Raw genomic sequence first — 17444 nt, 5'->3', positions numbered from 1 at the left:
TTTATTAATAAAAATAACATACTTTTGTCATAGAGAAGTCAGGTTGGTCTCATTCTCTTGGAAAATGCCTGAAGTTTCTCAAAAAATTATCAAAAATATGCAAAGAAAAATTTAAATAGCATTTTTTTTCCAAGAATGTACCGGTATGTCCATGGGGGTAAAGGGATGAGTTTTGTGAAACGTACTAGTACGTTCTTTGGGGGTAAAAGGGTTAATCATTGAACAATTTATACATAAAAATACATACTGTATATGCTATTTTTATAGGTTTGTAATGCAGATCATTGAATAATTTATAACCCCTAACATCAGAAATGAATACAAATTAATAATTCATAATGAAAAATAGAAATACCGTAAAATAATTTAACGGGCATTGAATTGGATGAAAAAGTTAGTATATAGTACAATACTCCATCTTGGCCCCATACGAAGCCGTAAAGGGCATACGAGCCATTTCTCATGCTGGTATGATAGAGTTTTTATATGCCATTATCGGAGTAGATATGGATAGCAGGACTGAGGCCGCCCTGTTCTTGGAGCTTCTTGCCTTGACACACTAGGAAGAGATAATCACTGCGACTGCTGTAATTCCGCCTGTCAATAATTTTTTTTTAATTTGTCCCGGAAGCTAGCATAGTACCTGTCCAGGCATATTTTTTCTTAACCCTTTTACCCCCAAAGGACGTACCGGTACGTTTCACAAAACACATCCCTTTACCCCCATGGACGTACCGGTACGTCCTTGCAAAAAAATACTATAAAAAATTTTTTTTTCATAGTTTTCATAATTTTTTTTAAAAAAATTCAGGCATTTTCCAAGAGAATGAGACCAACCTGACCTCTCTATGACAAAAATTAAGGCTGTTAGAGCAATTTAAGATAAATATACTGCAAAATGTGCTGGGGAAAAAATAACCCCTTGGGGGTTAAGGGTTGGAAATTTCCAAATAGCCTGGGGGTAAAAGGGTTAATGAGATACAGGCGTGTATGCTAGGGAAAATACAAATTACTCCCACATTTGTCATTTTATACCAGACCACTCAAATTAGACTTTTGACTTGTAGGACTGGACTGAAGGTTTTGTCTATAATACTAAATTTTAGTTTTGGTGAATTGTGTTTATTATTATTGAGTAGTAATTTGAAAATATAAAGAACTTTTCAAAATATCCATAATTCGTTTGTTTCAAGAACTTGGCATTTTCTGTTGGAAGTTACGAGTTTCACGAAAAATGTGGTGAAACTTTATCGTTATCCTGCATTCTTTGCATTCAGGCATTGGATTCTTGAGTTATTCATGAAATATTCCTGTGTCAAAGAGTTGCGACCTCTTCAAAGACTGGACAGAGTTATTTAAACATGAGGTTTTTTGTTCTGAAGAATGCCATTAACTAATGATAGGTGTGATCTGCTTTCTATGTATTATTATCAGATCTGTTATTCAATAAAATCTGCCTTGCTATTATAGATAATGGTTTTCATATCTGTTAAAGAGTATCTACTTTATTGGTATTTTGATTTCATTCAATAACAAATGGCCTCTATCTTTTGCTAAATCTTCTAGCTCCTTAACTCTGCTCTTTCCTTTTTCCAGGTTTTCTGCAGCTTGTATAATATTCATTGGAATGTGCACCACATTTGTCACCTGTGCGGCTACAAGTGCAGCTGTTGGATATGTGCTAAACCAAGCTAAGTTTGTCCTGCAACCAATACATGCAATGATATGCGGCATATCTCAGACAGCTCTAGTTATATTTTTCTCATTTTCAAGAGTCATGCCAACTCTCTAGGAGTTGCTATTTCTGAGAATAAATAATCTTTTTTTATTGAAAGTCAGATTTGACTAAACATCTCACAGCTACTGTTTGATGGTATTTCTAACATAACCTTTTAAGAAAAATTTTAAACAATGTAGAAAAAAAATATACAATACTATTTAAGACTAAACATCTTTGTGAGGAAACGTTTTACTTCGATTTTGCATATCAATAATTAATGCAAAGTCGTAAGGTTTGAAGAGTTGCTTCCATTTAGCTATTGTTACAGTTCTATGTCTAAACTCTTATCCTTAATGATGCCAGGTTTCACGGCGAGATGCCCAGCATCAAACGCAGCATATCCAAGGTGCCCAGTATAACAGGATAGATCTGTATGATTTACCTAAAGCAAAGTGTCAAGAATTCAAGCGTAGGTTGCAAACCTTTCCTAAATATCTTTTATTTTTAAGAGTTAACCCTTTAACCCCCCAGGCTATTTGGAAATTTCCAACCCTTAACCCCCAGGGGGTTATTTTTTTCCCAGCACATTTTGCAGTATATTTTTTCTAAATTGCTCTAACAGCCTTAATTTTTGTCATAGAAAGGTCAGGTTGGTCTCATTCTCTTGGAAAATGCCTGAATTTTTAAAATAAATTATCAAAAATATGAAAAAAATAATTTTTATAGCATTTTTTCGCAAGGACATACCGGTACGTCCATGGGGGTAAAGGGATGGCTTTTGTGAAACGTACCAGTACGTCCTTTGGGGGTAAAAGGGTTAATATTGTACAGTATACTGTTGTTACAACTGCAGACAACTTTTACGAAAGTTGCAGAGGGTCTGCAACCTTTAGAATTGAATAGAGCGCACTTTGTGTCTTCAATTCAGTCCAGATTTAGGCCTTTTGATTGGTATCTGTACATTGGTGGTGCAATATGTTTATTGTTATTAAATTAGGTTACCATATGTGTCAAGGTATGAAGAGCAGAGATGATTTCTCGATTCATACGCTTCCTACGTCAAAATCTCTTTTATCATTTCATTTCTTAATGGGTGAAGTATATTTTTTATGTTTCTGGAGACTTTTCGCTGAGAATATTTTGAATTTGCGTCGAGTACTTTACTCATTTCAAAAAGTAAAAAGTAGGAAAGATATACTTTTAAAATCTAAGGAAAGACATCTTATGTTTAGTTATGAATCACTCTGTTTGGCCAGTTACGAATAACATTTATTCTTTGAAGTAAAAAAAGAATAGTCTGCAAAAATTCCTATTTGATTTTGCAATAAGAGAAGGAAATAAGCCAAAGCATGATAAATTGACCTTTTAATCTGTGAGTTTGTAGTACTTTGCAGATTAGTGTCAGTGTTGAGAAGTGAATGGGAAGAGATATAGTCAGTGAAGATCAGCTTAGATATCGTAACTTCTGACTGTGGAGAGGAGGGTAAATTCTTGTCTGGTTTCATCCTAAGTCTCAGTGGAGAGTTTCTCATACCTTATTTTCTGGAGAGCTCACTGCTTCAGTTCCAGGGAACTTCTGACTGTGGAGAGGAAGGTAAATTCTTGTCTGGTTTCATCATAAGTCTCAGTGGAGAGTTTCTCATACCTTATTTTCTGGAGAGCTCACTGCTTCAGTTCCAGGGAACTTCTGACTGTGGAGAGGAAGGTAAATTCTTGTCTGGTTTCATCATAAGTCTCAGTGGAGAGTTTCTCATACCTTATTTTCTGGAGAGCTCACTGCTTCAGTTCCAGGGAACTTCTGACTGTGGAGAGGAAGGTAAATTCTTGTCTGGTTTCATCCTAAGTCTCAGTGGAGAGTTTCTCATACCTTATTTTCTGGAGAGCTCACTGCTTCAGTTCCAGGGAACTTCTGACTGTGGAGAGGAAGGTAAATTCTTGTCTGGTTTCATCATAAGTCTCAGTGGAGAGTTTCTCATACCTTATTTTCTGGAGAGCTCACTGCTTCAGTTCCAGGGAACTTCTGACTGTGGAGAGGAAGGTAAATTCTTGTCTGGTTTCATCATAAGTCTCAGTGGAGAGTTTCTCATACCTTATTTTCTGGAGAGCTCACTGCTTCAGTTCCAGGGAACTTCTGACTGTGGAGAGGAAGGTAAATTCTTGTCTGGTTTCATCATAAGTCTCAGTGGAGAGTTTCTCATACCTTATTTGCTGGAGAGCTCACTGCTTCAGTTCCAGGGAACTTCTGACTGTGGAGAGGAAGGTAAATTCTTGTCTGGTTTCATCCTAAGTCTCAGTGGAGAGTTTCTCATACCTTATTTGCTGGAGAGCTCACTGCTTCAGTTCCAGGGCTCATTGTTCTGGTTATGTACCTGTAGTACTGTATCCCCACAAAGTGCATCTTTTCTATGGTCTGCTTTTTTCTTCCAAAACAATACTCATCTCTCAGGTCAGTTTATGTTAGAATTCTGTTGGACTAAGTCGTTCATGTTAACATGATCTCGCTGAGAGTTGAATTGTAAGACGATTGCAAGAAAGGGAAAGTCTCTGTATGGAAACAAAACTATTTAGATTTTTTTACTGTGGAGACGAGGGTAAATTCTTGTTTGGTTTCGTTCATCTTGTTGGTGAGTTTCTCTATTATTTTTCTGGAGAGCTCACTGTTTCAGTGCCAGGACTCATTGTTCTGCTTGTGTACCTGTAGGTAAAAAAGAATAATTATCCACACAAAGTACATCATTTTTACCGTCGGCTTTTTCTTCCAGAACAATACTTATCTTTCAGGTCAGTTCATGTTAAGAGTTCTGTTTGACCAAAGTCGTGCATGTTAACATGTCCTCGTTGAGAGTTGAATGTAAGGTGATTGCAGGAAGGAAACTTGTAGGGGAAGGGCTCTATATGGAAACAAACCTTTTCCATGAATTGTTTAGGCTAGATTTATATACATTTGTATTAACCGTAAATGAATAGACCACGGCACCACCAGATAGAAGCATGCAAATAGATGTCGAAGTTAATGGTGCATTCTTAGTGATTCCAGAACATTTAGATTTTTTTTGTAATTTATGGTGATAATCCTTATATTTTTGGTTCCTATTAATGAAAGGTGATTGGAGTTTTTTGCAAGAATTCTGTCCTGTCGTTGCTTTATTTTCGTGCACTCCCTTGATGCTAATTTTTATTCTAAATGGAGAATGCGGCTGCCAAGTTTTTGCACATATGAATATTTTTTTCATTCTTTATCGCGCACCTCAGAGAACAGGAAAGTGTTAATGAATTACTATTATAGTGAATTGGATATCAAATTCAATAAAGAAGATTAACTTCATTTGTGATAGATTTTTCAGATTTGCTCTCAGTTTTCCCCCTTAGAAAATTCTTATTTCATTTCATACTTAATAAGATTTATCTCATTGCTGAGTGTCATGTTATCATTTGCTTGAAAACAAAAAATAACGTAAGTTGAAAAGTGTTCTACATGGTGCGATCCCTTCAATTTTGATTACCTTAATAAAAATTAGAAAGGAAATATAATCTAATTTATCTGTTTTCATGTTTGGCCCTAGTTTGTTAGACTAAATTTGTTACTTTGATTACCTTTTCATCCTGGGATTTTATTGCTGATAAACATTCCATTCATGGGGAGGCATCACACTTGCTGTGAATCCTGACAAGATTTAATATGCTAAGTTGTGATCTGAAGGGATTTTGCTATTGTACGACTTCCCTCAAGGATGGGTTATCGAGGTGAGAAATCTGAAGTCGGACATACTTGAAGAAGGAAGAGAACACTGCAAAAGCTCTTTTGTGCTGTTTATACTATGAATTTTGTGGTTTAGCATCATCAGTAATCACCTCCAGTGTTCTGTTATATATAGCATAAGGGTTCCTTGTAAATTGATCATATAGAGAAAGGTTTGGGCATGTTTTCCTCAGCATGAGCCAATATATCGGGAAACCTGACGTCCCTTATCCATTTCAGATGTGAAGATTAAGTACTCCCAGTTATTTTTATGATTGCAAAACTTCCTATGTACAATAGGAGGCCTTTCTCTTTCATCAAGCACTGCCAGTTAATCTTTTCAGTCACCTTTTCCTTATTTTTAGTAGAGCATGTATGGATAATAAAGTTAATGCTTTCCTGTTGTTTGCGGTGTGCAACTCATCAAGTAGCGTTTTATGGTTATACCAATAACTGAGCAATTTTTTTTGTCTTGAGTGAAGTAAGATGCTGGAAGTTAAAATTGGAAAGTTGATATGATTGTTATATATGGTGCAGAATATCAAAATTAAATAAACATACAAGATTTTATAAGTGATGAAGCATTTTTTAAAATCTCTTTTGCATTGCTCATATTCGCCCAGTAAGAGATTTGTCAAATGTTCACGGTGCAAATTTACATTTGAAGTGAGCTGCAGATAGGTCTTTTTTTATGGTTCTAGTTTATGAAACAAATTGTCAGGCAATAAGTATGTTTGGACCATTGCCTGAAATGCCGGCTTCAGAGTAATTGTCCCTCATTAGGTTAGAAAGCACAGATTTCCATTTAATGAAATGTCATGGTATCAATTTAGTTCAGAATTTATATTTGAGAGTATTTCTGGAGAAAGGACACTTATAAAAGTGGCGTATCATCTATGATGCAGTCTTGTATTTTGCTGTTAATAAATCTATTAAGGATATATATATATGAAGGTATAGATTTTTTATATAATAATTTTTGTTGAGGGGTTTGTCAAATGTTTGCTAGGAAAAGTTGTGTAAGGTAGCAGTTGTATTTTCAAACTATATACTTTCTTTTATGTATGTTTAGTTTGATTTGAATAGGTTATTCTGGTCTCATTGAAAGGGTAATCATACTCCAGGAAATTTGGCTCTTCGAGCTTTGTCTTCGCATTTACACCGCATCGTCGACTGAACACCCGATGGATAAATCATGGTTACAGTTGCTGTCCATATTTTTCATCCTGTACTCAAAGGCTGGAAACACTTTGTTTTAGACAGTATAGTTTCTAAAAGAAAAATAATTGTCTTGAAAAAGTTAGATTCACCGGCTGAGCACTACTGTACATGGAAAAATTAGCATTTAACTACAGTAGTATCATTGAAAATGTTTGGTCACTTTGTTTTAGACAGTTTAGTTTATAAAAGAAAAATAATTGTCTTGAAAAAGTTAGATTCACCGGCTGAGCACTACTGTACATGGAAAAATTAGCATTTAACTACAGTAGTATCATTGAAAATGTTTGGTCACTTTGTTTTAGACAGTTTAGTTTATAAAAGAAAAATAATTGTCTTGAAAAAGTTAGATTCACCGGCTGAGCACTACTGTACATGGAAAAATTAGCATTTAACTACAGTAGTATCATTGAAAATGCTTGAAATACGTTCACCAAACTAGTTTGTGGAAATTGTATAGAATTGTATGAGCATAATTTTGTATGCATACATAATTTATTCAGCAAGCAGTTTCTTACATGAAATACCAATGATGTGAAGAAAATAATGATGAAAGGTTATGGGACAAAGTTTTCATTCAATGCTAAATTTGTAACATTTGACACAAATTTTGTAATGTTTCTTAAATTTAATCTTATTTTACCTTTGGGGGAAATTGTTTTATAATGCTATTTCAAAAGTTTATGAAAATGTACTTCAGGGAAAGGAGTAATTATTAAGGGAATCTTGCAGAAATTATCAGACTTCATATATTGCTTCTTGGCTGTGGATTTTTTTTAGAGATGAGTGGAGTTTGTCTTGTATTTGTATATTAGGGGGAGAGTGTAAGTACAGTACAGGAATTTCAGAAGTGAGGTAAAAATTTGAAATGAGTGTATGTAAAATATTCAATACTACTCTACTGTTGTATATTTATTACTGTGCAGAAAACTTTCAAAACTTTAATCAAGTGTCTTTTCCTCTAACATTGCATCCCTGATTTCTGCATATTTTTTATGACATTCTAATTGCTATGTGTTGGCTGCAAGTAATTTATTTGTGAGTCTCTACTTCATTATACTTATAATGAACAAATATGCATCACCTTTATATTGGCAGTAAAGGGTATTTATAGTTTTGGGTTCCATACTAGTTTGAAGAATATTTAGTTACAAGGATGTAGAACGAAAAAATGACCAAGAATCTTATAAACTGCCTATGTTCTCAAGGAAGCCTTTTGTATTCCATATTAACCTGATACTTTGGGGAGGTCAAATATTAACCCTTTTCAGATTCCAAGGTCATAGTGGTGCTCTTCTATCACTATTTGCTTTTTGGATTTCACTTTGAAGCAAAAGTTTTAACCCTTTTACCCCCACCATAAGGTTAAATTTTGAGCACATTTTGCTATATATATTTTTTTAAATTGCTCTAAAAAGCTTAATTTTTGTCCTAGAGAGGTCAGGTTGGTCTCATTCTTTTGGAAAATGCCTGAAGTTTCTCATAAAATTATCAAAAATATTAAAAACATGTAATTAACAGTGTTTTGCAAGAACGTACTGGTACGTCCTTTGAAGCAAAAGTTTTAATTTATTGTGATATGGAGGAACAGGGAGGACAGCCATTATGAAATGTAAAATTGATGAGTTGAGCCAAACTCTCCTATCGATGATGTACGTAATCAGAATCTTGCGGATTGGAATAGGACATAATTTTACATTATCAGAATCTCTTTCGGAAATTAATTACTCTTAAAAATCCTTAGAATCCAAAAGTTATATGACATATTTCAGTTGTATTTTTCTTGACTTAATTTTGTTTATAGAAGGGGGCAAAGGCATGTTGAGATAGAATGAAAATGGAGAAGTTTTTATATTTAAACAAATTTCAGGTTATTATTCAGCAGATTTATATACAGTAGTATCTTCTAGAGAATGTTCATTACTTGGTAAACATGTTATGAGACCTTACACTGCAATGTGCAACTTTGGAATGTTGATTACATGAAAGTGTTGATGTTATTTTCAAGACTGATTTATCTTGTAGGTGAGTCGACCTGAAGCTTTCATAGTTTTAGGTTTTTTTTTTTACTTGAACTACCTTTTTCTTTCATTAGCCTTGGTAGGCCACGGGCAAAAAATGTTACATTTGTTTTCGTTATAAATGAACTACCTTTTTCTTTCATTAGCCTTGGTAGGCCACAGGCAAAAAATGTTACTTTTTATTTTTTTTATAAATATTCTAAGATTTTATATTCGTATATCAAGAACTGTTGCCAACCTCTGTAAGCTTTTCTTCCCTGTAAACCATAAGGAATATTTTGGACTGAAATTTAATGTTTGTCTTAACCTGAAGAGGATTGCACGGAACGATAAACTGTCTCTTAAGAGTTGATTGATGAGTCCAAAAAAGAAATGATTGTCTTTGTTAAAGTTTTAGTTTTAGAGACTGAATGTTATCTCAATCTTTTGGTTGTTTGTCAACAAATTTCACATGGTCATGGGTTGAGTTTGCCGAAATCTAAGGATTAAAGTCATATATACATGGTGCTTTTACAGTAAGTGATTTTATTTGTTTCAAAGTCCTTTTGGTTTAAAGTACAGTATATTCTTTTATATTGGAAGACTTCCAATATAAAGTCTTTCCTAATTTTCTTAAATGAATTTGAAAGGTATCTTCTTGAAGTTTTAAACAGTTCTTATCTGCCAAATATTCTATTTTGGACTTAGGCTATTTATTTTCATACTAGCGGGTGTCGGTTAATAAGTGCTCAGCAATTCTACATTTTAGCTTATTTTGGGGATGCAGTTTGGCTTATATGATGATTAACTGATTGAATGCTTCCCATATTTTACTCGTGAATACTCGCGCTTCTTAGCGTTTCTTTTATGCTGCCATCATGCCTCTTGAGATTCCCATCTCTGTGGGGGAATCTCTAGTTTGCCTTCGTAACTGTAGGGTCATTGAGAAGGTTTTGATATTGGGACTGTACCGCAGTGACGGTAAATCGATAAATGCATCTTGAATAGTTTTTGAGCCTTGTAAAGGAACACTGTACTTAACTGAATTATTTTCTTTTGAATCATCTTGGTAATTATTAATTCTATGTACAAAAAGTTATTGATGCGAGGCTTTGGAAAAGATTTACCCTCTTTTAAATTGACATTAAATGATCATGAAGGATTCAAATTTATCACTTGGAAAGTCATTTGATTTCATGACTGTCGCCTGAAAGTACTTCTGTAAAACTTACTTTGGTTTCAATATGAATTTTGAAAAGTTCAAAAAGATAAATACTGTATTCTGTTTGCAGCATTGTGTGATGTGGTGCGGACGAAGTCTCACATGAAAAGATTAGTAATACAATGTATAGATATTAAGAATTGAAATTATTTTCTTTTAATAGTGGTACTGACAACCCAAGCAGTCATTTTAAAAAGTAATTGACGACTTATCACGAATACTTAGGCCTTTAGTTAATGTACTGTACAATACAATACAACCAGTTGTTCGAAAGATTTATTTTAATCATTACGTAATGCTTAATGATGTTCTGTTTATTGACTGCTTTTTGGATGCAGTTTTATAAAGAATTTAAGAAGAAAATCTCTTCATGTGAAATATTACTCTTTTCTATTGAAATTTCCCAACATGTTAATTTGGCATTTCATCTACCTTAAAGTCTCATAAGAATTTTTTTCATTTCCTTAAGGTTTCAAGCAAAAAAGATATTGTAAGGTGATTTATTCAAATATTAACTTCTAAGGTTAAAAAGCTCATTGATAAAAGTTTGGAAATACAGTAGCTTCAGTCTTTGTTTTTCATTTTTATTTTAAAAATGAATAATTTTTTTTGGGCAATATTTTTCTTTATTTTTGGAATTACATTTTGGAAGTGTAAAGGCAAGGTGCTTCTTTCTACTTTGGCTTGGAATATGTCCTTCAGTTGGCTTAATTATTTTCAATGCTGATAGATACAGTACTGTATTTTAGTTTCCGAAGAATCAAAAAATTCAACTTGTCCTGTGAGGGAAGGAGAGTACAGTAGTGGGAAGAATCAGGCGACTATATAGTCACCGTTATTGTATATTAAACACTAAATATGTGTATATCTCGTGTTACAAGACAAAGTTCCTTACTTTGTAGCAATGACAGTGACTGAGAAAAGTGTCTAGAACATTTATTTGATGGTGAAAGCCATCGGTTTGCACTTACGTTTAAAGCAGTCTTCTGTAAATCAGTCTTCCCAATGTTTTCTATTAAACAATGTACTCTCCTATTTTCCGCTCTTAAGTACACTTTAGATCGAATGGGAAGTCAACTTGAGTTAAGATTTTACATCTCTGTTAGAATAAAACTTGTTTATGATGTCATGAAGCTTTCTATGAAAGTGCTGACAGCATGATGTCTGATTTTCAATGAGAAATTTCCCTTTGCCTTCAGTTTATCTGCTATATCAAGCATTTCACAGCACTGCAAGTCTGGCTGTTCAACTGACAACCAATATAGTACTTGTTTAGGTTGTAAATAAAGGTTGTAGAATAATACCGTGACTTTGTAAGCATGTGAAAGTACAATTGTTTAACTTTCAAATTTGTGAGAAGGTCATCTTCAGTTCTTTTGTTATTATTATTATTCTCAGTCAAATTTCATACCTGCTACAGTAGAGGGATGTTTGCATTTATAGGTATAAGGACCACTTTTGATACTTTCTTTCTCGAACCAATACAGGACCTCAAATTCATCTCTGATTCCTAACGACTGTACAGTTCGGCACTAACAGTTTTTATTTGTTGCGTGCAATTGTGTGCATCCGTGTGTGTGTGTGGGGTTTGTAAACTATAGTCCATTTCTTTTAGTGATGCATATTTGCACCGACTCGCAGCAGTGCCCTTTTAGCTCGGAAAAGTTTCCGGATCGCTGATTGGTTGGACAAGATAATTCTAACCAATCAGCGATCCGGAAACTTTTCCGAGCTAAAAGGGCACCGCCGCGAGTCGATGAAAGTTTCCGGATCGCTGATTGGTTGGACAAGATAATTCTAACCAATCAGCGATCCGGAAACTTTTCCGAGTTAAAAGGGCACCGCCGCGAGTCGATGAAAGTTTCCGGATCGCTGATTGGTTGAACAAGATAATTCTAACCAATCAGCGATCCGGAAACTTTTCCGAGCTAAAAGGGCACCGCCGCGAATCGGTACAAATATGCATCGCTAAAAGAAATGGACTATAGTGCTTCAGTTTTGGTAGCTGCTCAGTATTATTTGCAAATGCTGTAATAATGAAGCATAAGGTGTGCATATTTGAAGTATGTAATTTTTGTAATTTTCTATGTAAATAGGTTGTAGATAATTACCTGATCTGTACATCGGTTGATGTAAATAAAGTGTTAATTGCAGAAAGCCTTTCATTTTGTACAGTATCTTCATATTTGGGAAAATAATAGTAATTATAATGATATATTACCTATTGAATTGTGGCTTTATTGTTTGCAGTAAAATAATGCTGCTGTATTGATGAGAAATTACCTTTCACTAAAATGTGATTATCTTGATTGTAAAGTTTTAAGAACAAATACAGTAATTATTCCATAAATTTCGTAACGCCTATATACACATGTTCCAGTTACCAATTTGACATCACTGATTGATTATTGAAAATGAAGTTGGAAAATATAATAACAGATTAAACTGATGGTTTCGGTGTGGCAGTAATCAGTACAAAGTATGAATTTGGAAGCTGTATCAATTGGGCTCCAAAAGGCACTAGAAGAGTTGGAATACCCAGGATTTGGAAGCTGTATCAACTGGGCTCCACAAGGCGCAAGAGGAGTTGGAGTACCCAGGATTTGGAAGCCGTATCAACTGGGCTCCACAAGGCGCAAGAGGAGTTGGAGTACCCAGGATTTGGAAGCCGTATCAACTGGGCTCCACAAGGCGCAAGAGGAGTTGGAGTACCCAGGATTTGGAAGCCGTATCAACTGGGCTCCACAAGGCGCAAGAGGAGTTGGAGTACCCAGGATTTGGAAGCCGTATCAACTGGGCTCCACAAGGCGCAAGAGGAGTTGGAGTACCCAGGATTTGGAAGCCGTATCAACTGGGCTCCACAAGGCGCAAGAGGAGTTGGAGTACCCAGGATTTGGAAGCCGTATCAACTGGGCTCCACAAGGCGCAAGAGGAGTTGGAGTACCCAGGATTTGGAAGCCGTATCAACTGGGCTCCACAAGGCGCAAGAGGAGTTGGAATACCCAGGATTTGGAAGCCGTATCAACTGGGCTCCAAAAGGCACTAGAAGAGTTGGAATACTCAGGATTACGTGGCTGAGGACTGAAGCGTTAAGTAGATGATGAGTGGAGAAACACTGATTTAAAAGCTCAAAATAGAGACGACTGGCAAAATCTAACCGATGCCTTTTGTGTCAATAGGCGTAGGAGGAGATGATTATGACATAACCGTTTCACACTTGCATAATGCCACCTATTATGACCTAATAAACGTATTTTGTGACAATTATTATATGCTAATATATTTCAGAAACTTATTCTTATGGGGCAAACCATTGTTGAAACATGGCAACAAGGTACAGTAGGTAACTGGCGACAGGAGCACAGTAATGCTCAATCAGTTGATAACCCACCGATTTTTCCCTGGTCAATTTTCGGCTTCAAACAGGATTTGAATTTTGTCTTATATTATCACCACAAAGTGTTGTCCCAGAAATGTTGACGGCAGAAAAGTAATTTGATAACTCGTTGCTAATAAGCTCAAGGACAAAAGGAATTAATTTTAACTATTGATATTTTTTTTTTTTATGCAAAATTCAAAGAACAACTGGAAAATACTCCTCATAAAAGGATGCAGAACAGTAGTGCGGTGTGTAAACTTGAAGTTTAAACTTCGTTGATTAGTAGTCTTTGGCCATCTGCTATACTTCCCATTTCCACTTTATTTCATCTTGAACACATTCATTCAACTTATATCTCTTGCACTTTATATTAAAGTGTAATGCCAAAACTCAATGTGGTATTGAAGAAGGGTCACAAAGTGATCCGAAATGCTTATCGAGATGAAATAATGAAGGGAGGAAAGTAAATGTATTTCTGCTGTTATCCTAAAGCTATCTGCAGGACAGTCTGCCCATGAGAAACTATTTTCAATTGTTGGGTGCCACAAAGACATTTATTCATTATATGTACTATACATATGTAGGCCTAGGTCTTCCAACTCTTCTAGTGCCTTGTGGGAGCCAGTTGAAAGTTTGGTTTACTAATCTTTCTTGGGGAGTGCGAAGCATATGCCCAAACCATCTCCACCTACCCTCACCATGATCTCATCCACATATGGCAGTCGAGTAATCTCTCTTATAGTTTCATTTCTAATCCTGTCCTGCCATTTAACTCACAGTATTCTTCTGATGGCTTTATTCTCAAATCTACAAAATCTGTTGGATGTTGTTTTATTGTCACACCATGACTCTACACCAATCTCACTAAACTGATATATATCTTGATTTTTATATGAAATTTCAGGCAATTTCATCTCCAAATCTTATTTAATATAGCCATTGTCTGATTTGCTTTTTTTCAATCTTTCATTAAACTCAAATTCTAAAGATCCTGTACTTGAGATCATAGTTTCTAAATATTTAAATGATTCTACATCATTAATCCTTTCCATGATATTTCATCCTCCATTGTGAAGGATTGTATTTTTGTTGAAGATTAGCGGCACCTTGGTCCGGGTAAGTTTCCCTGCAGCAAGCAACAAGGATCAACAGGGTAGGATAGGAGCGCTAACACTCGAGGGCATAGCACCCTGGCAATAACTTTGGTGCTGCAGTTCACAAATAATAAGAAAGTCTACATAAAAATAAAACGTGAAGAAGAGTAGTGAAGAAAATTCTTCACATACATTGCATATTCCGTTCTCATCATCTCTGTCTTTTATTTATCTTCAGCCCAACCTCATGTGATATTACATACATTCTGGTAAGCAAGCTTTGTAAGTCCTGTGGTGTTCTGCTAATAAGGACAGCGTCATCAGCATAATCTAAGTCAGCTAATTTCCTGTTACTAATCCAGTCCAATCACTCTCCACCATCCCCAGTGTTCTATACATTACAAAATCCATGAGGAAGGTAAACAACATAGGTGACAACACATTCCCTGGGAGTACTCCACTGTTCACTGGAAATCCATTTGATAGGACTCCACTAACATTAATGTTGCTCTTGCTATGGTCATGAGCAGACCTAATCAAATTTACATATTTAAGAGGAACTCCATAAAAACGCTGGATTCTCCACAAAATTGGCTGGTGCACACTATCAAAGGGTTTTTCAAAGTTCACAAATGCCATCGAAATTGGATTTTTACACATTGCTGTACCAAATGTCTTAAAATGAAAATTTCATCAGTACAACTTCTACATTTTCTAAATCCTGCTTGTTCATATCTTGGCTTTTCAGCAATCTCTCTCTCTCTCTCTCTCTCTCTCTCTCTCTCTCTCTCTCTCTCTCTCTCTCTCTCTCTCTGTCTCAGGCTGGGAGGAGCGGAGAGAGGAAAGGTCCCCCCCTTTTTTGCTTTTTCATTTAATTGATGCCGGCTACCCTCCAAAATTGGGGGATGGTCCTTGGTGTGTGCATATATATATATATATATATATATATATATATATATATATATATATATATATATATATATATATATATATATATATATATATATGTGTGTGTGTGTGTGTGTGTGTGTGTGTGTGTGTGTGTGTGTGTGTGTGTGTGTGTGTGTGTGTGTGTGTGTGTGTACACTAGGGGCAGTAGTTTGGGAGGAGCCCATGAACCGTGCAGATGTAATGAAGTGTTGCACCATTCCACCATGCCAAGCATCTTTGCAACAATAATTAAAAATGATGAAATGTCGTTTGAAAAGTTGATTATTTATAGTATTTTTTATACTTATATTGCAAGTTTAGGCCTACAGCTGTTGCATCAGGGTGTTGAATAGCCTCCCGGACCCCAGCACCGGACAATAGGGCCCATATTAAAAAAAATCAAAATTGGTTCTAATAAAATATGGCCCTCACTTTTCAGCTAATCATATAGGCCTACTCATTTCTTTTCAATTGGAATGCTTATCCTAGGGACTTTAGTTTTAATGAAAAAAAAATCACTGGACATATGTTTAGTTTTCTTCATTGTTGCAAGGACTTAATGGAAAAAAAAAAACTGGGTTGTCCTGCAGCAGAAGACCGGGAGTTGCATGACTAATCTTAAGTTTCGAAAAAGTCTTTGTTAAAGATAAATAATTCAAGGATAAACTACGTGCCTTACATCTTACCAAAAAAATACAATATTTATTTGATTGTATTCTAGAAAAAAAAATAAATAAATAAAGAATATACATTTAGCGTGGCGCAATAATGCATTCCTAATAGGATTGTATTATACGCCTGGCAGCGCGTTTGGCCTTCTCCTAAAACTCCTTTCCTTTAAACCCCTATTATCGTCTTTGTCCCCGTCATTTACAACGATCTATTAGGATAAAGAACCGATTATCCATAATTTAATTCTTATCCACTGAGATTTGAAATGATTAAAATCCTGAGAGATAAAAAGATTAAGTCCATGATCAACAGTTAAATGACGTCATACAACAACCCGAGGTTGAGGGCAGTGTTGCCAGATGGATTAGTTTAAAAATCCCCAAACCTCCTGATAAAAAATCCCCAAAACCCAAAAATCTCCATTTCCACAAATATATTTTCTTCTGATTACGTAGGCTATACTAATATAGAGATTACTCACTATACTTCATATAAGCGCAAGTAAACTAATTGCAACAATATAAAGGTTTACAAATTTTTGTTAATTCTTCATTGAAATATTGTACAGAATATCCCCATCAGACACCAAAAATCCCCATACCTCCTGATAAAAAAATCCCCAAAACCCCAAAAATCTCCATTTCCACAAATATAATTTTCTTCTGATTACGTAGGCTCTACTAATATAGAGATTACTCACTATACTTCATATAAGCGCAAGTAAACTAATTGCAACAATATAAAGGTTTACAAATTTTTGTTTCTTTTTCATTGAAATGTACAGAATATCCCCATCAGACACCAAAAATCCCCAAATCTAAGGATAAATATCCATATCTGGCACCACTGGTTGAGGGGGTAGCTGATCTTGCCTAGACCTCAGGGTTGCCATTCGTACGATAATTATCGTACATGTACGATTATTTTAGGTCCAGTACAATGTACGATACATACCTTAGGTATATACATATGTGTTTAATTAAACAATTATACTAAAATATTTTGAAATAAGTCGATCATGTAACTCCCTAATTATTATTTTGAAACTGTGTACGTTAATTTTGGTTGAAAAACGACAATTTTAAGGCTCATGTACGATAATCCAGTGGAAATAATCTGGTAACAGGGTTGCCAGTTTGGCCTTTTTTCCGGCCGAAAAAAAACTCAATTTTGACCTTTTGTATTTAAATAGGTTGGCCTTTAGTAATATGAAAAAAGCCGGCCCTTAAATACTATATTTTTGACCTTTTTCTATTAATGGGTTGACCTTTTAAAGCCTCTGTTGACTAGAAATTGACCTTTTCTCATTTAGAAAACCTGGCAACCCTGTCTGGTAACCCTGCGGCTAGACCTAGTCTCACTCAGACCTTAGTTTACCTCTGTAACTTGTGTTCGCAATACATAATTTGGCCCGTGATAAAAGAAGAAAAAATGGTAAGTCATTAAACATTATAAAGTTCGGGGTATAGT

The 17444-nt window shown here is 35.2% G+C and overlaps 1 protein-coding gene across 1 annotated transcript in view; it reads left to right on the top strand.

The window, feature by feature from the left end:
• The window catches only part of LOC137628842 (transmembrane protein 170B), a 29035-nt gene extending 22309 nt beyond the window's left edge, over nucleotides 1-6726 (top strand). The window contains exon 3 of the mRNA XM_068360086.1: nucleotides 1597-6726. Coding sequence (XP_068216187.1) covers nucleotides 1597-1792 — 196 coding nt within the window. The 3' untranslated portion in view covers nucleotides 1793-6726. The remainder of the gene's footprint in view (nucleotides 1-1596) is intronic.
• The last annotated feature ends 10718 nt before the right edge of the window (nucleotides 6727-17444 follow it).

The sequence above is a fragment of the Palaemon carinicauda genome, chromosome 36, assembly GCF_036898095.1.
Source record: "Palaemon carinicauda isolate YSFRI2023 chromosome 36, ASM3689809v2, whole genome shotgun sequence".
NCBI lineage: Eukaryota > Metazoa > Arthropoda > Malacostraca > Decapoda > Palaemonidae > Palaemon > Palaemon carinicauda.
The sequence above is the reverse complement of the archived record's forward strand: the minus strand, read 5'-3'. Positions and strand labels throughout refer to the sequence as shown.